Raw genomic sequence first — 27,933 nt, 5'->3', positions numbered from 1 at the left:
ACAGTCTTTGCAATACCCGTCCCTGCCAGTCTCCATGGCCCCCCAGTAATGGATCAGCTCCACACCAACGGGGAGGAGCTACTGCCCAGGATCGCTGCCCAGCAACCCAGCGACCAACAGTGCTGTCCTCCTGGGGACCCGAGACGACCCTGATCACTCTGTTGTGTGCCATGTGAGTGCTGGGTCCAACAGCATGGCTGGTAGACCCAAGAAATGTTGGCCTTTGATTGGATTCAGCCTCATCTGTCTTAAAATGGTGAGTTCACAATTCCGACCTACCTGCAACTATTTAGGAAAAAAAAAAAAAGGCATTATTACCTTTCTCTTTTTTTTGAGAGAGACTAGGGTGGGGGGATAAAAAACAAAATACTCTTGGACCATACGAAGAATGTATATTTTTGCATATTTGAAATTTAATGCAGTTTACTAAAGAAAGAAAACAAGATTATCATTATATTTTAAGAACAAAGATTTTTGAAAAATCTGTCAGCAGCTACTGACTTAGTTCAATAGGCAGATTCAGGGAGAAAAATGAAATAGTAATGTGATCTGCCTCCAGCCTCTAAATTCTATAATAGGATTCCTTTGTGGTAGATTTGAGTTTTGGAAATGATTTGTGCAAATAAATGCTCTGTATGGATTCAAATATTGCTCACATTAGGTATTAAAATGTTGTGAAACATTTATTACTGCTCTGATTTATATTTTACATTTCCCCAAATGGTATTTTTCTTCATGGTTCTAATTTTTGTAAACTTTCCTTTTCAGGTTGCTTCAGCAAAAACAGGTAAAGTTTTTTGAAACGCAAGCTTTCCCTCCCCATATTTGATGTTAATTTCCATGGTTAATTCTTGGGCTACCCTGAAATAGAAAAGCTATACCAGGAAAAATATTCACCATCTTCTGAGCACTCACACTGTGACTCTAACTGGTGAGACAAACACATGGGTCAAACTTACAAGTCCTCATAAGATATTCCTATTGAGCACCGAGATGGATAGAAAGTCATGTAGTGATGAATTTTCTCAAATACATTTAGCCATCAGTAAAATATTATGATGATTATCATTCTAGTCAAAGAAATAAAGTTTTAAGCATAAATAGTGAAGAGTCTTATTTATATAATTTTCCTATTTGTCTTCTAAAGAATTAGAGGAGAAAACTAGAAATGTTTTTGAATAGAAATTCAAGATTCTCTATTTTAATAAAAAAGGATTTTACACTTCTAATAGTGCACCTTAAAACACAGAAAATGATAACTCAGAGCTAGAAAAAGGCTTTCTCTTAAAAAGATATTTTTATCATATTTCCTGAATGAATGACTGAAGGTAAAGATAATATCTCTAGAGACCTCACCTGGCTCCTCCATTCTAGAAATTTAAGTCTTATCCCTTTTCATTTTGATTATTTATTATTATTATTATTATTTTATTTTGATTATTTAGAGGACTCATGTAATATTGATTATATTGATTATATCACCAGTAAAAAATCTCATGGCAATTCAACATAAATGAGAACAATTTTTACTTATTATTTTGTCTATACCACAGAAAACGAAGTGTAAATAAGGCAATCTAAAAATTGGGTGGTTTTTAAGATTTTTTTTTTTTAATTCTACACCTTACATGGACCTCGAACTCAGAACCCCAAGATCAAGGGTTGCATTCTCTACCAACTGAGCCAGGTAGCGCCTCCCCCGAAATTGGGTAAATTTTTTTTTGTATTTTGGGGGGAGTATTTTTTAAAAATAAAATAAAACATTAAAATTTGGCATAGTTACATATGACTGACCCATAAAATTCATGCATGTGCAATAAGTTTTCAAAAATCATCTCATGCTTTATTTTTATTTACTTACCGTATTCTTGAGAAAACTTCAGGAGTGACCATGAAGCAGTGAAAAGGATTGGTTGGCCAGATACAAAGTAACTTTTTTTAGAAGTGGCCTTTAGGTGGACAAAATCTAGTTCTGTGTCTCTTAGAAGGTCCCAGGACACACAGGACACACTGAGCCCTCAGAGCAGGTCCCTTTTCAGTCCCACACTCTCCACACCATTTAGAGAAAGAATGGGGCAGGCTGAGATGATGCTGTTAGTTGACTCACCCTGGCTTTCCAATAAAGGGGATGTGTTTTATTGACATTGTAAAGGAGGTTTCCTTTTGGGTGTGTGTATTACGGTTCTCTTCAGGCTCTGGAATAGGCTCTGTGTCTGGCCGCTGGGGCTGCGTGAGCTAATTTAGCTCTCCATGAGCTGGTAGAACGCGCAGGTGCTGAGAAGCAAAGGCTTTCACTTGTCACTGGTCAGAGTGGTTGCTTGCACATCTAGAGAACCAAGTTATCTCTTTCATCAAAGCATTAAGTGGGCCAAACGCGGAACTCGGAAAGAGGGAAGAAGTGCTGCTAATTCCCAGAGCCTTACCCACACCACTTGGGCTTCTCATCTCTTCCAAGGAAACATAGGACACAAGTGTTGATATCTCACTGCTGTTACTGCTCAGATCCTGCCCTAGAACCACAGGCAATCTGTCTCCCCTGTGCTTACCCCAGACCCCCCCTCCCCTGGCTCTTGTCCATGGTTGTGCCATGTGGTCTGCTCTTCCAAACCCAAAACTTGCTCATCTTGGTACACACACACAGAGGCATGCACACACTAACCCTTCTCACCTTTCAAAGTGCCCTTGCACACACTATTTTACTTAATCATTACAATCCTAAGATGTAGATATTTCACTTTTTTTTTTGATATTTTACATTTCAAAGTAAATCCTAAAATGTAGATATTATTAATATTCTGCATGCTCAAGGGAGAAAGCGGAGGCTAGAAGAGGTTAAATGGCTTGTACACATTCACATGCAAAAGTAGATGGCAGAGCCAGGGCTCCAGCCCGGAGTTCCTGGATCCAGACCTGTGCGGTTTGCACCTGTGTTTGATCCCGCTGACACTGGCTTCATGCATTACTCCTTCCGAGCAAGGATGCCTCGCAGCATACTTCAATGGGGCAAGTTCCCTGGCGCCCTCAGCCCCTTGGTGGGCCTGCGAGGACACAGTCTATGTCATGCTAGCCTTTCAGATGCCTCTCAAACCACTCCAGGAATGCGCTGTCGGGCCCTGTCTATCGATGGCTCTGGCTCGTTGGGTTGTCATTTCTCCAGGAAGTTAACCCATTCCCATGAGAGGACTAGCTGATGCAGGAGATAAGATAAACCGCAGGAACAAAGGAAAACGGAGTTGAGAGATATCACAAAGTTAGAGGAAAGAAGGCAAATGACACAGGACAAATAACTGGGAGAGAAAAGGGATGGGTGTACTGGAGGGATGAAAGTGGGGCCCTTACTGGGGCTTTCTTTTTTTTTTAATATATATTTTTTAAAGATTTATTTATTTACTTTAGAGAGAGTGGGAAAAGGGGGAGGGGAAAAGGGAGAGGTCATTTTAAGCAGACTCCTCACGGAGCAAGGAGCTAGTTGCAGGGCTCGATCCCACAGCCCTGAGATCATGACCCCAGCCGAAACAAAGAGCCAGATGCTTAACGAACTGTGCCACCCAGGCCCCTTGGTGGGGCTTTCTATCCTGCAGGGGAGAGGGGACGTGGATGCTTCCTGCAGAGTCACCTTCTGCTGGCAAATGGCTAAGATGTGCAGGTCTGCAACTTTTCCCCAGCACATACGACTTTCGTAGTTTTCTTTTGATGGCAAAGGAGCAGTCCTGGGTGATGTTCAAGGAATGCCTGGCCAGTGCACAGTGGAGACTTTGTTCAGTCTTGCAGCATGGCTATTTCTGAGTTGCTGCCAAAGCCAGCTCTCTGGGCAATTGGTGCAGAAAGAGAAGGTTGTCTGTGTCATGCACAGAGGGATTCGGCCGGTGGGGGTCTGCTGGGGGAGGGAGTTGATACTGGTAAATCACACGTGTGGTCTGTATTTACTTTTTCTCCTCTTTGCCCTGTAGTTTGGTTTGGAATTTAGTATATAGGGATTTTACCCAGCAAATGCAGTATCATTGAACAGAAAAGGCTAAGTGCCAGTTCCGAACTTAAAACCAGCTATTTCTATGTGAACTTCCCTTCCACTTGGACCTCCTATACCCAGGGCATTTTCTGCGTCTGTGATTTTTGCAATGTAGTAAATCTCCAGCATGCTGTATCTCCTACCCCTGCCCCAGAGCATAGGAAGTGTATACACTCCTGACATAAGCATTCATATCCCTCAGACAGACCATGGACTGGCCCGGACGAGGAGGGCCCCACAGCATCTCGTTCTTATGCTGGGGCAGATGTTTTGATGGAGAAGGGGAGAATAAAGTTGATTTTTATTTCATATAGAAGAATCTAAAAATGGTTCTAAGCTGATAATATGCAAGTACAATTGAGCAATCCTAAAACAACTCAATTCTTCCACTTCTTCCATTTGGGAAATGTGCAAGTGATGGAGTGAGATGGAGACATAACAGCTGCAGCGGTGGGACCCTCGCCATCAGGCCGAGGCAGCGGAGCAGGGTGAGGGGCAAGGAGGGGAGACTAGTGGCAGCAGAGCAGGCCCGGGAATTCACAGAGTGCCACACCAGAGTAGAAGCCTCTAGAGTGAAGCCTCTCGGTGACTCTTTCCTTTTCTCAGAGTTCTTTCCCACAATCACGCCCCACTGGTTTTTTTGTTTGTTTGTTTTTTAGTAGGCTCTGCGCCCAATGTGGGGCTCGAACTCACAACCCCAGATCAAGGGTCACGTGCTCCACCGACTGGGCCAGCCAGGGTCCCCACTCTTTGAGCCCCACTCTGATTTAACTCTTCGAAAAGTACAAAAAGTGCAAAATATCCTAGAGGCAACTGGGAAAAATCTCTTTGAAATCCTGTTCTTGAATGAGAGCTTTGAGCTTTCTGGCTCTCTTCTGGAGAATAGCTCTGCCTTTCTTTTTCTCCGTTTTGTCTTGATCCTGAAGGGCAAGGGTGCCTGGCTGACTCAGTCGGTAGAGCACTGGGACTCTTGATCTTGGGGTTGTGAGTTCAAGCCCCTCACTGGGTGTAGAGATTCTTTAAAAATAAAATCTTCTTTTTTTAAGATTTATTTATTTACTTACTTATTTAGAGAGCGAGATAGAGAGAGTGCAAGCAGGGGGAGGGGCAGAGGGAGAGAGAGAGAATATCAAGCAGACTCCTGGCTGAGTACCAAGCCTGATGCGGGGCTCAATCCCAGGACCCCGAGATCATGACCTGAGCAGAAACCTAGAGACACTTACTGATTGCATCACCCAGGCACCCCTAAAAATAAAATCTTAAAAAAAAAAAAGAAAATGATGTCTAAAGGATGACGTAAAAATGATTTAGTCTGAAAAGCAAAACGATGAAAGAAATAATCTTCATAGGTATCCTAGCTAATGTGCAACTTCAAAATCTCTTCCAGCGGGTGCCTGGGTAGCTCAGTCGGTTAATCTTCATAGGTATCCTAGCTAATGTGCAACTTCAAAATCTCTTCCAGCAGGTGCCTGGGTAGCTCAGTCGGTTAGGCATCTGACTCTTTTTTTTTTTAAAGATTTTATTTATTTATTTAACACAGATAGAGACAGCCAGCGAGAGAGGGAACACAAGCAGGGGGAGTGGAAGAGGAAGAAGCAGGCTCATAGCGGAGGAGCCTGATGCGGGGCTCGATCCCATAACGCTGGGATCACGCCCTGAGCCGAAGGCAGACGCTTAACCGCTGTGCCACCCAGGCGCCCCTAGGCATCTGACTCTTAATTTCCACTCAGGTCACAATCTCAGGGTCGTGAGAGGGAGCCCTGTGTTGGGCCCATGCTCAGCATGGAGTCTGCTTGGGATTCTCTCCCTCCCTTTGCTGCCCCCCCCCCCCCGCTCATGCACACACTCTCTCTCTCCCTCTCTCTAAAATAAATAAATACATAAATGTATAAAGTCTTCAAAATCTCTTTCAGCTCCCGAAATACCCACTATCAATCAGGCCTATTCAAAAATCAGCAACAGTATCACTGTGGAATGGGCCACAGTGTCAGGGGCCACCAGTTACCTCCTCACGGCGGAAGATGGAGACACTGTCATTGAAACCATGGTGGCCAATTCCCCCGGCACTGTGACAGGCCTGAAAGCTGCGACCGTGTATCAGATCACCGTCAGATCCATCAGTGCTGCTGGGAGAAGCCAAGCATCGCCTCCGAAGCAGGCAAAGACAGGTAGCTGGGTGCCCATCCTCTGCTGAGCGATGCCTGGGACCTGGGTCACGCGTCCCGTACATGATATAATTGTGTGTCATGTGACTGCCTACGATTCAGGGCCCAGAGGCGAAAGCCACCAAATGATGTGTCTGGCAATTCAGATATCGGTGGAGGAGGTGGTATTTAAATTCCAGATGCTTTGGAAAATAAAACCCGTTTCTGGGCATCTTTAAGAATATCCCTGCTTTTAAATCTCTGAAAAAGGGATTTCTGGTTTTTTTTTTTAAGATTTTATTTTATTTTATTCGACAGAGATAGAGACAGCCAGCAAGAGAGGGAACACAAGCAGGGGGAGTGGGAGAGGAAGAAGCAGGCTCATAGCGGAGGAGCCTGATGTGGGGCTCGATCCCATAACGCCAGGATCACACCCTGAGCCGAAGGCAGACGCTTAACCGCTGTGCCACCCAGGCGCCCTGGGATTTCTGTTTTTAACCTCAGTTATCCACGAAGACCATGCTAAATAAAGAACACATAGAAGGGATTTTGCTACATTTTGACTTACTTAAAATAAAAACGTTTAGAGTTTGTCATCAGCATTACTTAAATTGATTTGATAAAACTGTACATAGGCATATTTCCGAAAGGTTGTGTGCACATTAAAATATTATGAACCATCATTTCCCCCATTGAGTTAAACTGTAATTACAGGGATGTTTTATATAATTTCTTACAAACCTCCAGTTGAATGTAATGCCTAATATTAGAGTTTTTCTGTTCCCCATTCCTCTGCCGAGTCATTTATGATTAATACACACTTAGATTATTTAATATTTATTTAATTATTAATAAGTATTTAAAATTAATTAATGTTTGTTTAATTACCTAGATGAAACCCTTATTTAATAGAACACTGCTGTAAATCCTTTTGCAAAGTAGATAATTATTTCATAATACGGATGATCAACTTCAAATTACTTATTCCCAGATTTGAATTATCCTCCACTGCAAACGCATGTGTTTTGTCTTTGTAGTGTTGGCCGCACCAATTCTAGAAGTAAGCTCTCCAAGTCCAGACTCTATCCTAGTGCAGTGGGAAGCTGTATATATGGCAATTGGGTTCTCTGTGTCCATCATGCGAGCGAACGGTTTGGGTAGAATATGGAGAGAGAATACCACAAACACCTCCTTGACATTCGGCAGTTTAGAAGCTGGGACTCTCTACACCATAAAGGCCTACGCGTGGAATGCCAATGGAACGCCTGGGGATGACTCCACCTGCAATCAGAGAACAAGTAAGAACTCCCCAGCTCAGCCGCCAGCAATCTCCCTTTGGCTGATGAGAGGGGCTCTATTGTAGCCATCAGGAGTGGTGTTAAGTGATAAGTACAGAGCAGCTGGCAGCAGATATTTACATGTATTATGAGTGTATTTATAGTGCCTTGACTGTTCCTCCTCCTTATTCGAAAGGCTGACAAAGACGTGCTGCTCCGAGCACTCAGAGCGCGGCCCCTCCCTCCTGGATAGCCCGCTTACTTCCAAGCACATGCATTCGGTATCACACAGCAGGAGATGATCTCTGTAGGGTTATCAGTCTCCCATACCCTTTCTAGGTTCAGACCAACAGCATAAACAAGAAGAATTGGGACAAACAGGAATTCATTGATTCAGTAGACATTTAGTGAGTGTGGGACCACTTTGAGTGGGCATTTTTCTAGAAATGCAGCAGCAAACAAAACAAGTTCCTGTTGTTACCGTACTTAACGCTGTGGTGGGAGTCAGAGGTTCAGATATATTTCCCCAAACTTCAGCCTAGGCCTGAGGTCAACACGGGGCTTCCCATCACCTCCCCTCCAGGTGTAGGCTGAGAAGCTGGAGCACGGTGTGTGTTCTCTCACCATCCCCATGGCAGGGGTACCCCAACCAGGGGATCCTACTGCCTGATAAGTGGAAGCCCACCCCAAGCTTCTGGAGCAAGCCCAAAGAATGAGAAGGAGAGAGAGGGAAGGAGAGAGATTTTTTCCCTTTTTCAAGGCAGAGTAAGCCATCCATCCACTAACAATATGGTCTAATAGATGCTAGACTCTCCCCAAACAGATAAGCTAGCTCATCCCTTGGAGAGGACCAAGGAAAGGGTGGAAAGAAACCAGAGGGAAGTGGAAGTTTGGAGGGGAGTGGCAGCCCCATTATCTACGGGTCAAGACAGAAACTCGGGGAGAAACGGGTTTGCCTTTAAAATACTTCTTTCCGGTGAAATCCTAGCAAGGCGGCCCGAAGGTGATTCAGGATGGCCCTGGTGAGTCAGGATGTCTGTGATCAACCAGTGTCCCTGGGCCTTTTCCTAGACATCCATTCATTCTTTCTTTCCACAGACAATGATCAAGGGCTAACTACGTGTTGGGCATAGTTTAGCTGATGGGGAAACAAAATCAAAGCATAATCCCGACGCTCCGAGAACGGAGTATGTCTTGGGAGAGAGCAATGCACAGATCAGTGGTTATAGCTCCGTGTATCAAGTGCTTGGAGAGAAGGATTTGTAGGCACAGAGCGGCACGGGAGGAAGCCTCTCCATCAGGCTGGGGACAGGGACAGGGACAGTGACTGTTTCCTTAAAGCCTTCCTCTTCATTCGTTTCCCATGTTTTAAAATTGTGTCGCGTTTAGAGCTAGCCTCTCTATTAGTTTGCGAGGGCTGTCCTAACAAAGTACCACAAACCAACGTACACAACAAAAACATATTGTCTCCCAGTCCTGGAAGCCAGAAGTCTGAAATCCAAGTATCGGCACAGCCGGTTCCTTCTCAGGGCTGCGAGGGAAGAATCTGCTCCAGGCCTTTCTCCTTGGCTTGTAGAGGGCACCCTTCACAGTCACGTGGCATTCTCCCTGGGCGCGTGTGCCTGTGTCCAGACTTCCTCTTTTTATTATTTTATTTTCTTTTTATTTATTTTTTTATGAAGCGCCTCATGATTTTGCCTGTCGTCCTTGTGCAGGGGCTGTGCTAATCCATATCGTCCCCATTCTAGTATGTGTGCTGCTGAAACGAGCACAAAGTTAGCAGTCTTTGTAAGGACACCAGTCATATTGGATAGGGCCCACCCTAATGATCTCCTCTTAACTGATTGCATCTACTATGACCCTGTTTTCAAGTAAGATGACAGTTGGAGGTACTAGGGCTTAGGACTTCAACGTGTGAATTTTGAGGGGACTCAGTTCAGCCCCTGACAGCCCCCCACTACGCTACTCATCTCTCCTGGCTTTCTCATACCCCGTGAGGGAAGGGCAGGTTGTTCTAAAATACGGCAGGCGGCCCTTTCTAGCCTTGGGCCCGGAATCACCCCAGAGCAGATCTGTTTCTGCGGGTAAGCTGACCGCGAATCGGGGGAAGGGCCCTTGAAGATGGCCTATAGGGGGACCATGGCAGGTGCCTGCCTTGCTGAGCATGTTGAGTCTGTTTCCTTGAACGGGGCCTTCCCTGGGTCCAGGAGGTGCTGCTTTCTGCTCATATGCTGTGCAAAGAGGTCTCTAATGCCTGCCAGGTGGGCCTCATTACAGCACAGATTCTGTAACTGAGGCCAATTTCTCTCCTCCCAGCCCAAGAGGACACTCCTCAAGTTTTTTCAAGAGGATAACCCTGAAAAAAAAAAGGAAGGGGTATTTCTGAGAATGTAAAGGGAAGTGGTTTGGGAGACACTAAAATGACTACCTTAATATGTGACCATCACGCTAGATACGTTCCTTCCTTCCCTTTGACTTAGAATGGAATGGAAGTCTGCTCTTCTAGAAACAGTTATAACCTAAAAGCTCTTACAGAAAAAGTCTTATCAGGTGTCAAAAGTAAAGGACGGAGGGGTGTCTGGCTGGCTCAGTCGGTGGAGCATATGACTCTTGATCTTGGGGTCGTAAGTTCAAGCCCCAAGTTGGGTGTAGAGACTACTCTATAATTGGTTAAGCGGCTGACTCTTGACTTCAGCTCAGGTCATGATCTCTAGCGTCATGGGATAGAGACCTGCACTGGGCTCCATGCTCAGCGGGGAGTCTGCTTGAGATTCTCTCCCTCTCCCTCTCCCTTCCCCCCACTTGCACTCTTTCTCTCTCTCTAAATGAAATAAATAAATCTTCAAAAAATAGAAATAAAAAGGAAGGAAGGGATGTTGTTGAAGCCTAATCTATTCAGCTTCATCAATCAATAACAGAACATTTGACCTACCACTTAATAATAACAATATATCCACATGGCCCTTTTGGCCCTTCACATTTATAATTTCATTTAATTATTCGATCACTTGTGCTGTGCATTCACTGATTCATTCATGCAAAATACGCTTATTCACCACCTATATGTGCTAGGGACTGATCTTATTAGATCCGTTTTACAGATGATAAAAAAATTAAATAACAGACTAAATACCATGGCCAAGGTCACATAGCTAGTTATGAGTTTGCACAGTCAATGGCAGACATGTTACCCTAAATCCCAATGTTCTGCTCTAAGCACTAGCAAATCTCCTACTGTCATGGAGCCTCATCCTCCAAGCTCTGCAATGTTGTTGGGCCAGATCTTACTTGCGTTCTTGAGGCTACTGCAAAATCTTAATTGTTTCTCAAAAATCTAGGTCCTCGGGCCCCTGCCAACATTCAGGTCTCTTTTGACAGTGGGGCTCTGAAGGCCTCTGTTTCATGGGCCCCAACGGAAGGAGCTTTCAACTATACCGTGATGGCTTTGAGTGACTCTTCAGAGCGGAGCTGTCATACAACTCTCAGGACCTGTACCATCTCCTCACTCCGGTGTGGGACTGAGTACCTCATTTCAGTTTTAGCAAGTAATGACGCTGGTTCTAGCAAATCAACTTCTACGGAGGCCCTAAAAACTGGTACGTAAACAAGAGTGAGATCACTGTGGGACTGGCGACCCAGGGAAACTGCCAGAAGGGAAACAAAGAATCACCTGCTGATGTTCCAGAACACTCTGGAAGCAGTGAACATGAAAGCCTGGTCTAAATGAAAGCATTGAATTGGACATTCCGATGAGTTTTAATAATGCGATCGTGACACCAGATATCAGGCATTGGAAATAGCACCTCTTTGAAAATTGGTAGGAGTCCTGGCTCCTATTCTAGTCTATCATTAATTAATTTCCTTTATCCTTTGTAAAGTTGTACAATTCTAAGATCCAGCTGGAGGGGTACACAGCTCTAAGTGTGCAGAGATAGCAGCCGCTTCCTTACCGCACGCTTCACAGACCCAGGCCTGGTGGGAGCTATTTTTTAAGATAAAGAAGGGCGGTCTATAATTCTTAGTATGTGTATAAATATCTTCCCATTTTCATCTTATCAGAGAAGTAAAGGCTGACATATGTGGAGGTTTACTCCTCTATTTAGAAACATCTTATGTTTTGGTGATGGGAATGAACACCAAAGCGAAGACTGACTTTGTACCAGGCACTATAAATACATTATTTTACTTAATTTTCATGACAGCATAATGAGGTAGGCTCTATTGTCTCCTTCTTAGATAGAACAATTTTAGGTCTGAGAGGTGAACTAATTTTTCCAAATGCGCACCAATAATAGGTGTTAGAGCTAGGATTCAAGCCCAGGATGGCCTGATTTTAGTCCTCTCGGCCAAAGAAAATGTAGCTCTTCACAGTAATGCTCCCTTTAGCCACAACTGCACCACTCCAAGCGTAAAAGGCTTCTGAACAGAGAGGAAAAGAGCCGTCCCCAGGCTGATGCACTGTATCTCGCAGGGAGAAAGTACAGCCAAGCCCTCATATCCACTGTCGCCTAGGGTTCTGTTAAATTAAGGTCCCCGAGAGCACCCCTGGTGATTTGGCTTCTCTTTTGACAGCTGTAATTCACTCTGGATGGCATGTTAGGAGTGGTTATAGCTGAGCGTGAAGGAAGAGATAAGAAACCACTTTACAAAGCACAGCAGATCCAAGTCTGTCCATCTCATGCAGGAGAGAACCATGCAGTTTCCCAACCTTGGATACACATTAAGAGAATCTGGGGAGTTTTTAAAAAATCCACCCAAGACCAGTGAAATGGGAGCTGCTGGGAATGGAGTCTGGGTATGACTAGTTTGTGAAAGCTCTTCAGTTAATTCTAATGTGCAGCCGGGGTAAAGCGCCATGGAAGGAATTGAATCCTGCATGTTCACTACGGTCGGGAGACACCACCGCACTTTGTGTAGGGAACAGTCAGGATCATGGCAACGACCCACGCCGATCGATAAAAGAACTATGTTTAGAAAGTGCTGTGTGTTTTCTGGGTTCCAGAGTTGTGGAATGTATTTTAGGAAGATTGCCGCTAGAGACGGCTAAAATTTTAAAAGCGTAGAGCTCGAAAGAATAAGATTCCTTCCTTCACGCTGTGCTGATCCTGTCACTGCCTTCACACGGAAACGCGGGCAGTATTAACCAAGGGGATCCGTGCCTGCTTCTGACACGGTCTAGCACGTACTGTGTGAGATAAAGGAAATCTGCTGCAGGACTCTCATAGCTGTTCATTACGTACTGTTCCCTAGTTGCCTGTGCCCCTGGAAGAGTGACCATCCGAGAAGATCCTCCAGGCCACCTGTCTGTGGCTTGGTCCAATGTAGACCTGGGCGATTACTATGTGGCTTTTGTGAAGAGCGATGATGGCTTGGAAGTCCACTGCAACACATCCTTCACCCAGTGCAATTTCTTATCTGAATGTGGCTTCACTTACTTTATCAGTGTTTTTGCCTATAACAAGGCAGGGCAGAGTCCCCTGGGCGATGTGTTCAATTACACCACAGGTAAGTTGCACCTGATGCTTGTAAAGGGAGTGCTGGGGTCACTAAACTCAGCTGCAGCATAAATCACCTATTGCACTAATTGACTTACATAGACTACCCGGGATTCATTCGAGGGCCAAGAACAGAAAGAGAATCTCTCCTCTCGCGTTCTTTCCAGATCAGGACATTTTGGCTTCCTGGCCTCAAGCTTGACAAGAAAGCAAGACTTAGGAGTGAAAAGAGAGCATACGAGGGCCTTCTGGAAGGAGTGCCCTTGACCTGGATATTAAAGGGTGGATGGAATGTAGGTGGGGCAAGTTCATCCCAGAGAAAGTCCGAGCCCAGTTAGACATTTGTCAGAATTCGTCCATGACCTAATGTAGGGTCTCTTCTAAGATCTACTAATACAATGATGCTTCCCCCTCTTCCAGCCCTCAGTCTTATCTGGTTAGTGTCAGGAAAGACAGATAGGATCCGGACAGTTAGGCTAGGTATGATTTTTCTCATGCAGAAGAGGGGAACAACATTCCAATAGAGTCTTAGCAGTCTTTGAGGCATAGGGAAATAAGAGCATATGTGGGGTGGGGAATTGAGAAGACTGGTGTGGCAGGTGATGGGGGAGGCACAGCTCAACATGTAGACTGGAGGCAGCTTGTAATGACCTTGAAGGTCATACAGAGAGGAATTATGCTCTATGAAGTGGGTGTTAGGCCAAGATCTGAGCTGGACAGACCTGTAGGAGATTCTCTAATATATATATATATATATATATATATATATATATATATATATACACCTTTTTTTGAGACGGAGAGGGAGGAGAGGGACAGAGGGAGAGGGAAAGAGAGAATCTTTTTTTTTTTAAGATTTTATTAATTAATTTATTTGAGAAAAAGAGAGAGTGAGCAAGAGAGCACAGCAGGGGTGGAGGGGAGGGGAGAGGGAGAGGGAGAAGCAGACTTCCCACTGAGCAGGGAGCCTGGTGCAGCGCTCGATCCTAGGACACTGAGATCACGACCCGAGCCGAATGCAGACACTTAACTGACTGAGCCACCCAGGCGCCCCAGGAGAGAGAGAATCTTAAGCAGGCTCCACATCCAGCCAGGAGTCCAACGCTGGGCTCGATCTCACAACCCTGAGATCATGACCTGAGCCGAAATCAAGAGTCGGAGACTTAACCGACTGAGCCACCCCAGGCGCCCCGTGGAGGTTCTTGCCGCACTTTAGGAGAGTGGTGGCAGAGGCTCTGAGCGCTGGGAGGTCGGGTCCCTCTGACATCATTACTCCTTTACTGACCTCTATTCTCTCTCTGGGCTGCTTTCAGCTCCCTGTTGTCCTACCGACTTTAACCCCGTGCTGGTGTCCAGTGACAGAGTGGAGATCGTCTGGTCTCCTGTCCGCGGTGCTGAACTTTATGAAACCAAGGCTGTAGCTGGGTTCACCGTCGTTGAGTGCAATGACACTGTTCCTGCTTGCACCCTCTCAGCTCTAGAGTGCGACACCAAGTACAACATCACAGTGCACTCCTTCAGCGAAGTCCGGGGCAGCAATATGTCGTGTACGTCCCAATTTATAACCACAGGTAATATGCAGCTATGACTTCCTTCACTGACCTTTGAACAATTCACCCCAGCTATGCCCTCGGCATGGGTTAAGTAAGAAGTGTAAAACTACTCTGTGGGGACCATTAGAGACCTTATCTTACTACAGAGAGGCCGAAGAGAAGGTAGAACAGGGGAAGTGGGAAGAAAAGAAAACAAAAAAGAAGGTCACGGGAAGAATGAAAGGTTTCCCCAGTGATGACTTCAGCCATTCAGTTCCTCTGACTTTTGGGGGGCTTGTCCATATTTACACTATGAAGGTTAAGCCCACAAATATTTGTCTTTCTTTTTTTAGAGAGGCAGAGAGAAAGAGAAAGAGTGAGCTAGTAGAGAGGAGGGGCAGAGGGAGAGGGAGGGAGAGAATCTTAAGCAGCACCCACACCAAGCCCCATGTGAGGCTTGATCTCAGAACCCTGAGATCATGATCTGAGCGGAAATTGAGAGTTGGACGCTGGGCACCTGGGTGGCTCAGTTGGTTAAGTGTCTGCCTTCAGCTCAGGTTGTGATCTTGGGGTCCTGAGATCAAGCCCTGCGTCATGCTCCCTGCTTCTCCCTCTCCCTCTGACCCTCCTTCACCACTTGTGCTTGCTCTCTCTCTCTCTCTCTAATAAATAAAATCTTTTAAAAAAGAGTTGGACGCTTAACCGACTGAGCCACCCAGGCGCCTCAAGACCCCAAATGTTTGTCTTAATTGCTTTTGCTTTTGGAATTGAAAATGCCTCTTGACATTTTCCAGTGAGTCCAATGCTGTAGGAACCTCATACCATGTTTCCCCACAAAGGCTCTATGAATCTGGCCTACGTGCTTGGTCTGGTTGAAAGCAGTGATGATCTCATTTGGGGGAAAGATCAGTTTTAGACCAAATGGCACACCTGTTGTTTTTGACTCACACTGTTTCAATTAATAATCTAAACTCTCTTAGCTCCTTGCAGTCCTGAGATAAAGAACGTTTCGAAGGATGCATTCTCCATGATTAACGTGCACTGGCAATCCACGAACAATGATGCCATTTATACCGTGACTGCCCAGGGGGAGAAAGGGCTGTTTCGGTGCAGCAGCAGGGGCGAGTCCTGCACCATGGCAGGGCTGCCCTGCGGCTCGGTGTTCTCCGTCACCGCGGTGGCCGAAACACAGGCCGGCCGGAGCCTGCCCAGCTACAGTGTGCCCCTAGAAACAGGTAGGTACCAGCCACCAGCCTGAACGCTGACTTCAGTGTGGTCCTTCGATATGGCTATAGGACGCACACGTTCTCATCGGATCCGCCCTGAGTGTGATAGAAGTCCATTAGACTCATAAACAGCCCCAGTCTCAGAAGATAAAACTTGCAATACTGGGACACAGTTTCTGTAAAAGTATCATCAGCCAACTCTAATATATTCATATGCTGACATCGAAGGAGGAAGACATTGACTCTACAAAACACGCTTTTGAATTCATACTCCTCCAAGACATAAACTCCCAAAGCTACCAGCAGGTGACCAAATGAGCTGGCTTGTTTTTTCTTTCTTTGGCCCAGCCCTTTCAAATCTTCCTGTATAAAATGCTTTCTGAATTTCTGTTTTCTAATTGGTAAAAGGCAGATCATGGATTCCTGGTGGGGAGTGGGGGGGTGAATGTTAGTGCTGCAAGTACTTAGCACGGTGCCTGATACATAGTAAGAGCTTGATAAGAGAATGCTATTCCTGCTTCATAGCGCTGGGTGTGAGGCCAATTTAGCAAATTACTTAAAGCCTTTGGACATTATTTTCTCTTATGTACAATGCATGGCACTTTGGACTATAAAAGTTGGAATGTAAAAAGCAGCAGAACAGAGACAAATACTCAGGAAGATTCTAGATATCCTATATCCTGAATCATGGGCGCCTGAAAAATTGAGAATTGGCTGTGCTATTCTTAAGTGGCTAAAAATATTACAAGCTTTTATATCAATTGTGCACTATGAAATGCACGAAAAAGGTAAAATACATTTAATTGTAAAGGCTATGAAATGTTATATTGAGAGAAGAGGTGAATGCAGCCATTGCTTTGGAATTTGCAACCGAGATTGCTAATGTTGAGGAACAACAAAGGATTTCTTCCTTATTCTGAAAAAAATTGGAACTCACATTACCCGCAGCTAATTAGTGCTCCGCGTTCTTGGGGAGAGCACCCCCTACGTACACTTGATGTTAAATAACGTATCAAAGGGAATGAAATTTTGCTTAACAAAAGGAGATTTTGATTAACGGTGGAAGGTTTTGAGAAATTTAGGATATTGAATGAAATACAGACAAAATACCACTCTTGGTTGTTTTCCACACCAAATCCCAATTCTTTCTCTTTTTCCCCACCTAAGTGCCATGCTGTCCAGCTGGGCTGACAGTAACTCAGGTCACCCAGTCAGTAATCAACGTGAGCTGGACTGTTGCGACCGGGGCCCGAACTTACGTGACCGTTCTCGAGTCACACGCCGGACAGTCGAAGTGTCTCACCCAACAAAACCAGTGCCTCCTGGGATGCGTCTCCTGTGGCACCAATTACACGGTGGCCTTAAAAGCGATTAGTGCCACCGGGGTGACTGCAGACTGTGCCTACCAAAGTTACTCCTCCAGTAAGTGACTTCTCAACTCCAGCCCTGGAGCAATTCTAAATCCAGCCACAAGCCCCTCTTTCTCATTTAAAAAGGTGCTGCCTCTCCATCCAGCTAGCATTACCGATTCTGATTAGTTTCTAGATGGTTACAGTTTTCCTCTTGACTTAGAACCTCAAAGCTTCAGAGGCTTCTGTTGGGGGTTGGTGAATTGATTCCCTGGGTAACACGGTGCAGGTATACTTTCCCTGAAGGGAGGACAGATTGCTCTACAGCCCAGCTACCCGCAGCACAGTAACTCAGTCTGGCAGAGTTTCCAGAAAGCATTGAGGTCACACATTCTATTTGGCTTGAATTCTTTTCTTTTCATTATATCATGCTATTACCTCTCTCTTCTAAACCACGCCGGCTCCTTCTCTGGTTTCTTATTTCAACAGGCTGGAAGAGCACTGTCTTGTTCTTCACAAAGACCAAATCATTAGGGAGTAGCAGGGGAAGGTAGAAGTGGTACAGGGTTAGCAAATAAGATTCTCTTGTATGAGTCTAGTCTGCTGAAGTGGCTGCTTGGAGCACTGGTTTGGAAAAGAAAAGAAGAGAAAAGAAAACTCCTGAAAATGCCTTTTTTTTTTTAAGATTTTATTTATTTATTTGACAGAGAGACAGCCAACGAGAGAGGGAACACAAGCAGGGGGAGTGGGAGAGGAAGAAGCAGGCTTCCAGAGGAGGAGCCTGATGTGGGTCTCGGTCCCGTAACCCCGGGATCACGCCCTGAGCCGAAGGCAGACGCTTAACGACTGCGCCACCCAGGCGCCCCTGAAAATGCCTTTTTAATGAGAAAGAGTACAATGATCAGTTAGTTGTATCTGTCCAGGGCATGGGATGGGAGAGCGGAAATATAATTTTGCCACCCCAGGGGCAGTAGAAAGAGTCTTCAACCAGGAGCCTGAGGACATGGCTTCTTATGAGCTGCGTTGCCTTATCTTCCCTGATTCCGTTTCCTCATCGGTAAGAGGAGTAATAACTATCATGTGAAAGCATTTATAACATGCTATACACATGCAAGGTGTGTCATCCTTTCTTTGGATCCATGATTTTCCATTGGATTTGCTGCCTGAATTCTAACCCTGATATCCAGTTCTGGGGATAGAGCCCACTGCTTATCTTCACGTGTAAAAAACTCTTTTCTTCTTCAAGAAAGGAAAGATTTAATCAAATGAACCTGATTATCTCTAACTGAATTTTTTTTAAGATTTTATTTATTTATTCGACAGAGATAGAGACAGCCAGCGAGAGAGGGAACACAAGCAGGGGGAGTGGAAGAGGAAGAAGCAGGCTCATAGTGGAGGAGCCTGATGTGGGGCTCGATCCCATAACGCCAGGATCACTCCCGGAGCCGAAGGCAGACGCTTAACGACTGCGCCACCCAGGCGCCCCTCTAACTGAATTTTTTAATCATTCTACAACAGCATTTTTATCTTGGTTACTGAGTACCCCGCCATTTGGTGTCCTGCTTGACACAGAATGTGTGGCCTGCTCAAGGCATTTAGAAAAGAAAAAGAGAAGGACCTGGGGAGCTAGCATGGACGAAGTGCGGATGAGCAAAGCCTGGTCACTTGACTGTCGGGTGGGAGACTGCTCCCCAGGCGTCATGCTGCTCAGCAAGCAAAATGCGTCTCTTCAATTAAAACCATATGGACCTAGGGCATTATGGAAGCTCTTGACAAGGGTCCTGTGCATTTGACTCCCATAGTTTGAGATATAATGTATACCTGCCAAGTGGGAACTTTTGGGCTCACCATTGTTCTCTATTAAATATTCATGGCCCACCTCACCCCCACACATGGATTTCTAATCAATAGAAAGAACCTGAGTACCCCTTCAAATGATGCGCTAATCATATATTATTTAGGGTACTTATATTGTTTCCCCATAGTAATACGGGCCACGTTTATCTGACGGCGGGGTAGTGATTTGTGTCTGTTTGTTTTTACCCTTCAGGTGCCTGCTGCCCTTTGGGAGTGAAATTATACAGGCTGGGCCCCAATGGCATTCGGATCTACTGGCAAGCCTCCAGGGGCTCTGTCAATTACAGCACTGACCTCTATGGTTCCAAAGGCATTTTCACATGCACTCCAAGCGCTGGCCTCAGTTTCTGTGACGTCACCGAGATACCCTGTGGGGATGTATATACCGTGATGGTCTCACCAGTTGCTGAGACAGGACTGAAGCTTACTTTCTGCCCCAAAAAAATATATTCAGGTAGAGCAAGTTACAACCCTTTATTTAAAACTAACCCTAAACTCGATCTGTGAATTAAGACTCCGAGCAATCACACTTATTGGCTAGGTAGGAAGGTCAAAGCTACGGGACCTCAAGCTTCTTTGGAATTGTGAAGCTTTCTTAGCATATGATTCGGAGACACTCCTCTCTTCACCATCCCTTTCTTTTCAGAAAAAGGACCAGATGCTTGTTGTTTAAATAGTAAAGCAGATTTAAAATGATCTTCTGCTTTGAGATTTGGGAATAGATTTTTAACATAGTCTCAGAGATCATGAAAGACCCTAAAACGTTGAAAATTAAGAGACTTGAATCTTTGTTTCAGACTTATGACTGAGAAGTTGGAGGATCAGAAAAAAAAAAAAGGAATTTATAAATCATAAGCTAGGTTTGGAAATATGAGTGGGCAGGCAGTCTGTGATCACAAACAAGACTGTCAGCACCTGCCATCTCACCAGAGCTGGCGGAGAAACATTAGCAATTCTCCTGCTCTGTATTCCAGCACCTTCTGCTACCTTGCCCAGGGCATAGTCATATATTTTTCACGTATTTCTAAAAAAAAAAAATGTTTTAAAGAAAAGAGATGATAAGGCCCTGGAACTTTATAGGTGATCACAAGAAGAGGAATAAATATTGGTTCAGAAACCTTTACTGATAACCAGAATCTAAAGTCCCCAATTGCGCACAGGTATCAAGAAAACCCAGATGGCCCCTGGACAGAAGCAGGCCACTTCCTCTTGCTGGTGTTCTTGCTGCCCTTGCCTGTCATGCTCTGATTCCTTATTTTTTCATTATCTTGTCCACAGGACAAGCTGGCCCAGAGTACCCGATAGGAAGGGACAGAAATAGGTTCTTGGGGTGAGGTTCAGCTCTTCAGGAAAAAGAGACTTTTGCTCGATAACAGTGCTTCATTCTATCTGCATTATGTTTTACAGTTTATCAAGTGTTTTCACATTCGGTAGCTCATTGAATGCTTAAAATAACTCTCTGAGTTAGATTCAACAAATTTTATTATCTCCAATTTATAGATGAAAAAACCAAAGCTTCCAGGCTCCCATATCTCTATCTATAACCCTTCTCTTCTTCTAACCCCTAAATTCATATTCTTATACCTCTACCTGGAGGTGCCCCAGGCATTTCAACTCATCAGGGCCAAAGGGAACTTCTGACCTTCTCCTGCAGTTTCTAATCTTCCTCCCAGCATCCTTGTTTTGGGTATGAGAGCTGGAAACCTGGGAGTCAGCTTCCCTCTCCCTTACCCTCCATATCTCAGGGTCTCCAAGTCCTGTCCTGTTCACTTCATGATGGTTTTTTTTTTTTAACTTTTTAAAGTAATCTCTCACCGAACATGGGGTTCAAACTCACAACCCCAAATTCAAGGGTCACATGCTCTTCCAACTGAGCCAGCCAATCACCCTTCATGGTGGTTTTAATTTATTTTTTTTAAGATTTTTTTATTTATTTGAGAGAGAGAGAGTGCATGGATGGGGGGAGGGGCAGAGGGAGAAGTAGACTCCCCGGATGCAGGGCTCAATCTCAGGACCACAAGGTCATGACCTGAGCCAAGACAGCTGCTAGACCGAATGAGCCACCCAGGCGTCCCTCATGATGGTTTCTAAATCCAACTTCTCTCTCCTATACCTACAGCTATATGATAGGCCCTCACCACTTCTCCCCTAGAATACTGCACCAGTCTTGTCTTCCTGAGCTCACGCCAGCCTCCATACTATTACCAGAGTTGTCATTCCAGGACATCGATCCAACTGTGTTTCTTTTATGCTTCAAAGTCCTCAAAGTGTTGCACTGCCCGATAGGATAGAAGTCAGTACTTTGAGCGTGGCATTCAAGGCTCCTCCTACTTTGTCTGCAGTTGGTCTTCCTACACCAGCACTGTGCAGTAGATATTTAAAGCAAGCCATGTATGAAAAGATTTAAATTTTCTAGTAGCCACATTAAAAAATTAAAAATAGGGGGCGCCTGGGTGGCACAGCGGTTAAGCGTCTGCCTTCGGCTCAGGGCATGATCCCGGCGTTATGGGATCGAGCCCCACATCAGGCTCTTCCGCTATGAGCCTGCTTCTTCCTCTCCCACTCCCCCTGCTTGTGTTCCCTCTCTCGCTGGCTGTCTCTATCTCTGTCGAATAAATAAATAAAATCTTTAAAAAAAAATTAAAAATAGGGGTTCCTCGGTGGTTCAGTCGGCTAAGCGTCTGCCGTTGGCTCAGGTCATGATCCTTCACACTCCCCTGCCTGCACCACACACTTACTCAACGCCGTATCGCGCTTCTGAGCTGAGGCAGTACTCTTCTCTTTGCTGGAATTTCACCTCCATCAAGGGATCTCCACCAGCACCAATTCCCTCTCCTCTGTGAAGTCTTCTCCAATTCCTAGAGGCTGATTTAGCTTCTTGCTCCCTCCTTTATGACCCCCCCATCACCCATATCTTTACCACACCATAGGACTGTGAGTTGAAAATGTGTTATTTTCCCTACTAAATGGTCATCTCTGGACTCTCAACACGTAGCACGTAACTATCCCCCAATATATTTTAAATTAAAAAATTCATGAATTAATGAGTTTCTGTGTTTGCCTGTGAGCCTACAGCCAGTGTGCTAGCCACCAGAAGTCCCTGTTGGCTAGAGCTCTAAAACCCTCTGGTGGGATGCCGGCCGTCTCAAGGCTGCAGTCACTCCACCTTTGTAAGGACTGGGTATCTAGACTCAAGTTAGGAAATCCACTTTTGCTCCAGCTCTCTGGTAGAAACCAGGCGTCTGGGGGAAATTTTTTGGTTTTGTTTTTTGGGTTTCCTTTTTTCAATATCAGTGATGCCTTCCTTTGATAATAAGGACAATACTAGAAATGATACTAATGACTAATATTTATTGAGGGTATATGCCCGGCACTATCCTAAGAGCTCTCCATATAACTCAGGTGATTCCTGTAACAACCTTATGAGGTTGGCATTCTAATTCTTACCACTTTACAGATAAACTAAAACACAAAAGTGAAGCGACTTGCCCAAGGTCATACGGCTCCTAGCTTTATCACTCAAGCTGGGTTTTATTCATTCTTTGGTTGACTACCCCATTATTCTTTAAGTTATACCTTCGCCATCTTTTTTTTTTAATATCTTCACCATCTTAAATATGTCAGTTAATATATTTTAAATGCCTTTGTTGTTATTCATTACAGTAACCTGCTCTGGAAGTACACTTGGAATGGGTAAGTCATTTTTTCTCATGGATAAAATGGAAGAGAATGTTCAGGGTCGCTCTTTTGGTTGATGTAAATGAAGTAGAAATCAAAGCTGACTCCTTCTGTGACGTGAGAGGTTCTGGCCCTCTCCTCCCACAACCTTCTCTCCCCTATTAGAATGCCTCCCCTCAGATTCCATCAGTTGAGACGAATTCCTTTGCATTGGGAAGTCTTTTCAGCCTCCCAGGGTCCCACAGGAAAATGTAAATTCGGTCCAGTAGAGACAGCTGCCTCATCCTGCACTTCCGAGCCTTGTTCCCGGCCCTGCGGGACAGTGAGTCACCTCGAGAGCTTAAACATAATTGTGCCTGGTCTTTATCCCCACAAAATCTGATTTAATTGGTCTGGGGTAAGTCTGGGCATCGGGATTTTTCAAAGCTCCTTAGGTGATTCTAAAGCATAGCCAAGCCCGAGAACTACAGCTTTTGAGCAGACCTTCTCAAACTTTAGTGTGCCTGCAAATCCCCTGGGGCCTTGTTAAAACTAGATTCTGATTTGGTAGGTGTGGGAGGATCTGAGACTTTGCACTCTTAACAAGGTCCAGGTGATGCCGGTGACGTCGCTGCTGTGCGTCTGACCACACTGGTAACAGCCAGGTGTCAGAGGGCAATCTGTTAACAGCCTGCAAAGAGCCGGCGTGTCTGCTTCCAGTTTGCAAGCATGGACATGCCCAGTGGAGGAAACGGGGGTGCTAAAGGGGAGTTGGAGCAAGGATAACCCTCACCGCCTCCTTGGCTGTGCTCAGGCCCGATCTTGGCTAGGAGGCTACTAGCTGCTCATGGAGGCTACTCTTGGGAGGGTCTGCAGGGATGACCACGGACCTGGGAGTGCTGACCCCATGAGTGGCATGGGCTGCTTCACAAGGCATCCTTACCATGTGTTCCAGGGGCCTACTTGGTTTGGGGCCTTGGGAAACCCCCAGGAATACCATCAACCCCAAGCTACAGACAGGACGGACACACACACACACACACACACACACACAGAACCACTTGCCCAGTCAGACATGGCTGACCTCAGAGGGTAGGAGTGGAAATGAAGTTTCCTACCAGTAAACCCCACAGGAGAGCCTCCCAGCTTGGGCCAGCTCCCCATCCAACACTTCTTTCCACTGGCAGGGATTGGGCCTGGAGTCTCCCTCCACTGCCTATCGTCTGTTTCCTCTCCTGGTCCATTGCTTCTCTGAGGACAGCAGGACACATACTTTCCAATTCTTGTCCACCTGCAGGTCTAAAATTAGCACAAGCCCCATTTATTTTTAAAAGGTTTTTGTTTCCATCGACTATCAGGAAACCAGCCTGGCTTATTAAAAACAAACTGAGGAAACTTATAAATTATAAAAGATTACTTTAAAAAACTCCCAGAGGGGAGTGCCTGGGTGGCACAGCGGTTAAGCGTCTGCCTTCGGCTCAGGGCGTGATCCCGGCGTTATGGGATCGAGCCCCATGTCAGGCTCCTCCGCTGGGAGCCTGCTTCTTCCTCTCCCACGCCCCCTGCTTGTATTCCCTCTCTCGCTGACTGTCTCTATCTCTGTCGAATAAATAAATAAAATCTTAAAAAAAAAAAAAAAAGAAAAGAAAAGAAAAGAAAATTAAAAAAAAAAAAAAAAAAAAAAACTCCCAGAGGACTCATGACCACCAGCCCTGGTCTTCAGTGAAATGTACACAGGCCTGGGTCTGCATTTTTGGAAACTATGTCCAGTATTAGGAAGGTATTTAATCAGTGTTCCCTTGAGCCCCGGAGGGGTAATAGAAGTGACCTGGGGGCCCCTGGCAGGAGACAAGTGGTGTGTTACAGAGGCCTTCCCTAAGATTTTATTAAAGACAGAGTGGCAATGCTTTTTTAAAAAATGCTTAAAAACCATCACTCATAGACTTTGCTACTCACCAGCCTCACCAGAAAGCTGGGTCAGTGTAGAGTCTCAGGGGGCACCTGGCTGGCTCAGTCAGGCGAGCAGGTGACTCTTGACCTCAAGGGTTATGAGTTTGAGCCCCACCTTGGGTGTAGAGATTACTTAAAAAAAATCTTCAGAAAAATTTTTTATTACTGTACAATCTTAGGCCCCATTCTCATTTATTAAATCCTCAGGTGACTCATACGCTTATTCAAACTTGAGAAACACTGCTTAGGTGTTAATTCCCAAACTTTGATGTATATGAGAATCTCCCGGAGAGCGAATAAGTAATGTAGAGGCTTGTCCGGCTGGCTCGGTCGGTAGAACATGCAACTCTCCATCTTGGGGCCTGAGTTTGAGCCCCATGTTGGGGGTAGAGATTACTTTTTTAAAAATGGAGATGCCCAGGCCTGTTGAGGTGGGATAGGGTCTGGGTCTCTGTATTTCCATCAGGTTCCCAGTGATTCTGATACCCTGGAGCTCAAGCAGTAACGCTCTAGGTCACTACTCTCCCCTCTCTCTGTCCCTCTGGGCTGCCCTTGGCCATCACTTCTCCCTTCCCTAGCAAGGTTCAGGCTTGAGCCTGGAAGCTGACCCTCTCTTTAAGTAGATCCTACAAGACTCTCAAAAATAAGAGTGAGCCGGATCATTGGAAGTCTCTACATCATATGAACGTCATCATATCTAGGGAGGAATTCAAAACTGCTGTCTCCAGTTTCAGCATTTCTCCTCCATATACACAGGATTGATCCAATTAGGTCGCCGGGTGACATGGGGCCCCCAGATACGCCAAGGGAAGCCTTGGGAATCTTCTTGGTCTAAGACTTTTGATCTTCCTTGGCTCTTGGATTATCCTAAAGCTTTTCAACAGCATGAATGGATTGTTTAAGAGACAGATCTGGGTTCAAATCTCACCAGTATCACTTACCTTTAGGCAAGTTGCTTCAACCCTCCTTCAGCCCAGGTTCCTGAAAATTGGAATAATCAACTCATCAGATGTTATGAGGATTAAATGAGAGGTAAACTGTGGGGCACCATGACAGGCCCATAGAAAGCACTTAATAAATGGTAGTTATTATTAGTTCAGGATCCATTTAAGCTCATCTCATGCTCTATTATGTGCCAGTTATTAACATTTCAGTTTGCTACTTCTAACTAAGATCTTTGCATTGTAACCTCAGTCCTCATAATACCCTAATTCCCTGGTTCTCAAAGTGTGGTACCCGAGCCAACAGCATGAGCAACATCTGGGAACCTCTTAGAAGTGCAATCTGTGGGGCTCCACCGTAGACCTAATGAGGGATGAGTCAGAAATTCCAGGCCTGGGGCCCAGCAATCTTTGTTTTAACAAGCCCCCTGAGTGATTCTGATGCACGCTGAAGTTTGAGAACCACAGCCCTAATTCAAAGAAGCTACTACGATGCTGGAAATTTGATTCAGGTTGAAAGAGAAAGGAAAAACCATCTACCCGAGGCAAGGGGGCTCTAACAGGAGGTAGCCTGACATCACTCCGTGGAGGCATTCTTTGTCCTCAGCATCCAGCCTCACCTGCACTTTCAGGGGAATTTTCCTCCCCGAAACTCCCTCAGCAGCTAAATGGGTTTATTATGTTGTCCCTACGCAGCCCCCTGAATCAGTAAAACATGGGCTGTCTGAGAGCACAGCAAATTTTCCTGGGGGTAGAGAGGAAAGTACTTTGTCCTGAGTTGGCAGTCTGAGCTCTACGAGCCTGTGGGTGGGGTCATTTCCTAAAGCACCCTAGTTAGTTGGGACTTACTGGTCAGTTTCTTCTTGCCCTTTGAACAGTTCAGATTGTCTTAATTTCCTGTTTTCTGGCCGTGAAGTGCTACAAAAACAGCAGTTCAAATCAAAACACTAAGCTAACTCTCAGAGACAATTGAGGGCTTTTTAATTTAAGAAGATGTCTGCGTGTTTAATGTATCTTGTGGCTTCTTCCCGTCCTGGCCCTTTCAGTGATTTACAGAGGGAAAAGAAATGCAGAATGACACAGCGAGCCACGGATAAAAACAGAGGCTTACCCTAGTGAGTAACTTAAATTGAAAGGCTATGAGTTAAAGGCAAAGTTTTTTGGCTTTGTTTAAAAAAAAAATTCTTCCCCTATCTTTTGCAGGATTGACTCACTTGTTAGTGTGATTAGAGGTGGAAAAGCTCTATTGGAATACGAAAATGCCTCTAGTGTAGGATAAGCTCTCTTGGCCTCTGCGAGGACAACTCTGACTCCACTTCCTGAACATAAGCAAGGTCAGGTATGTCTTCACCTGCACAGGAGTTCAAGATCTGCTATGGAGAGCACTCAGAAGAGAAATTAATCCAGAAAGTGCTCTGGAAGACTGCCACAGTTGAGTTCACACACTGGGAGAGTTCTGGGAGCGTAAAAGGTCTACTTAGCAGAAGCCATCTCTGAGATTTCACATCCAACTTCCTGGCTATTTCATGGACACTGGCGCTTGCCATGCAGCCTTCTTGCCATTCAAGGGCTGCAAGTGATCACTCCCGGAGAGCTTGAAATCAAGTCACCACACAGAGACGCGGCTCCTCTCAAGGCAGACCTCCAGCAGGACCTTGGCGTAGGTGGGAGAGCAGCAGCTCCCAAGACGAACTGTTGTAGCAAACACCCTCATCTCAAGTTAGGAGGAAGCCAAGCCGCTCATTGTGTTCGCCAAGCCAGACCATCGTGTGATGTTACCCCTGCGTGAGCATCTGGGCAAGCAGAGCTGATGGCCTGTTGCTGGAAGGATTGCAGTCAAGGTTGTGAGTGTGCAAAGACTTCAGTGGAGGGACAGCCAAGGCAAAGCCTTCCGCAGTGGCAGGCTGACATGCACACATCTTTTGTGGGGAGGACCATCGATCTTGTTGGTCACATCCCCCGCTCACACTGCACTGTTTTCATCATTGGAGAGGAGAGACAATGATATATCATATAAATCTGTTGTACCTAGAAAAATGTTTGTCCTTTGAAGGCTTATTAAAAAATAGTGTGAGCAGGGGCACCTGGGTGGCTCAGCCGGTGAGACGTCTGCCTTCGGCTCAGGTCATGGTCCCAGGGTCCTGGAATGGAGTCCTGCATCAGGCCCCCTGCTCAGTGGGGAGTCTGCTTCTCCCTCTCCCTCTGCTGCTCTCCCTGCTTATGCTCTCTCTCTCTCTCTCTGTCAAATAAATAAATAAAATCTTAAAAAATACAGTGTGAGTAGGAAAAACAGAGTTTGTTGCATCAGAGAGCACCACAGAGTAGGGCTGAGTTTAATTCACTTTTGTTCTTAAACAGCAGTATATGAACAGGAGCTGGGCTCATGCATCCACATCCCTTGGAGAACTCCTTGCTTACCAAGGACTTCCAGACATCACCTCTGGAGATTCTAATTCAGTACATCTGGGACCAGGCTCAGGAATCCATAGTTTTAAC

At 45.4% G+C, this 27,933-nt stretch overlaps 1 protein-coding gene and 1 non-coding gene across 2 annotated transcripts; one reads left to right on the top strand and one right to left on the bottom strand.

Annotated features, from left to right (window-relative positions):
- Positions 1 to 6: 6 nt before the first annotated feature.
- Positions 7 to 27,707, top strand: FNDC7 (fibronectin type III domain containing 7). Its single transcript, XM_048220375.2, has 13 exons — positions 7 to 256; positions 769 to 787; positions 5,923 to 6,177; positions 7,191 to 7,451; positions 10,769 to 11,026; positions 12,681 to 12,935; positions 14,239 to 14,496; positions 15,438 to 15,692; positions 16,851 to 17,105; positions 19,083 to 19,343; positions 22,553 to 22,582; positions 26,484 to 26,552; positions 26,641 to 27,707. The coding sequence occupies exons 1-12, from the start codon at positions 194 to 196 to the stop codon at positions 26,513 to 26,515; spliced, it is 2,202 nt and encodes a 733-aa protein (XP_048076332.1). The 5' UTR covers positions 7 to 193; the 3' UTR covers positions 26,516 to 26,552; positions 26,641 to 27,707.
- Positions 9,101 to 9,202, bottom strand: LOC113244963 (U6 spliceosomal RNA). Its single transcript, XR_003312568.2, has one exon. It is a non-coding gene; the product is annotated as a U6 spliceosomal RNA (small nuclear RNA).
- Positions 27,708 to 27,933: the final 226 nt, after the last annotated feature.

The sequence above is a fragment of the Ursus arctos genome, unplaced genomic scaffold (assembly GCF_023065955.2).
Source record: "Ursus arctos isolate Adak ecotype North America unplaced genomic scaffold, UrsArc2.0 scaffold_12, whole genome shotgun sequence".
NCBI classification, from domain to species: domain Eukaryota; kingdom Metazoa; phylum Chordata; class Mammalia; order Carnivora; family Ursidae; genus Ursus; species Ursus arctos.
This window is presented reverse-complemented; position numbering and strand designations above follow the sequence as displayed.

Coding starts and splice junctions, on each gene's coding strand:
- FNDC7 (XM_048220375.2), top strand. CDS start 194: ATGGCTGGTAGACCCAAGAAATGTTGGCCTTTGATTGGATTCAGCCTC. Junction 6,178..7,190: donor TCCGAAGCAGGCAAAGACAG/GTAGCTGGGTGC, acceptor TTGTCTTTGTAG/TGTTGGCCGCACCAATTCTA. Junction 12,936..14,238: donor TGTGTTCAATTACACCACAG/GTAAGTTGCACC, acceptor GGCTGCTTTCAG/CTCCCTGTTGTCCTACCGAC.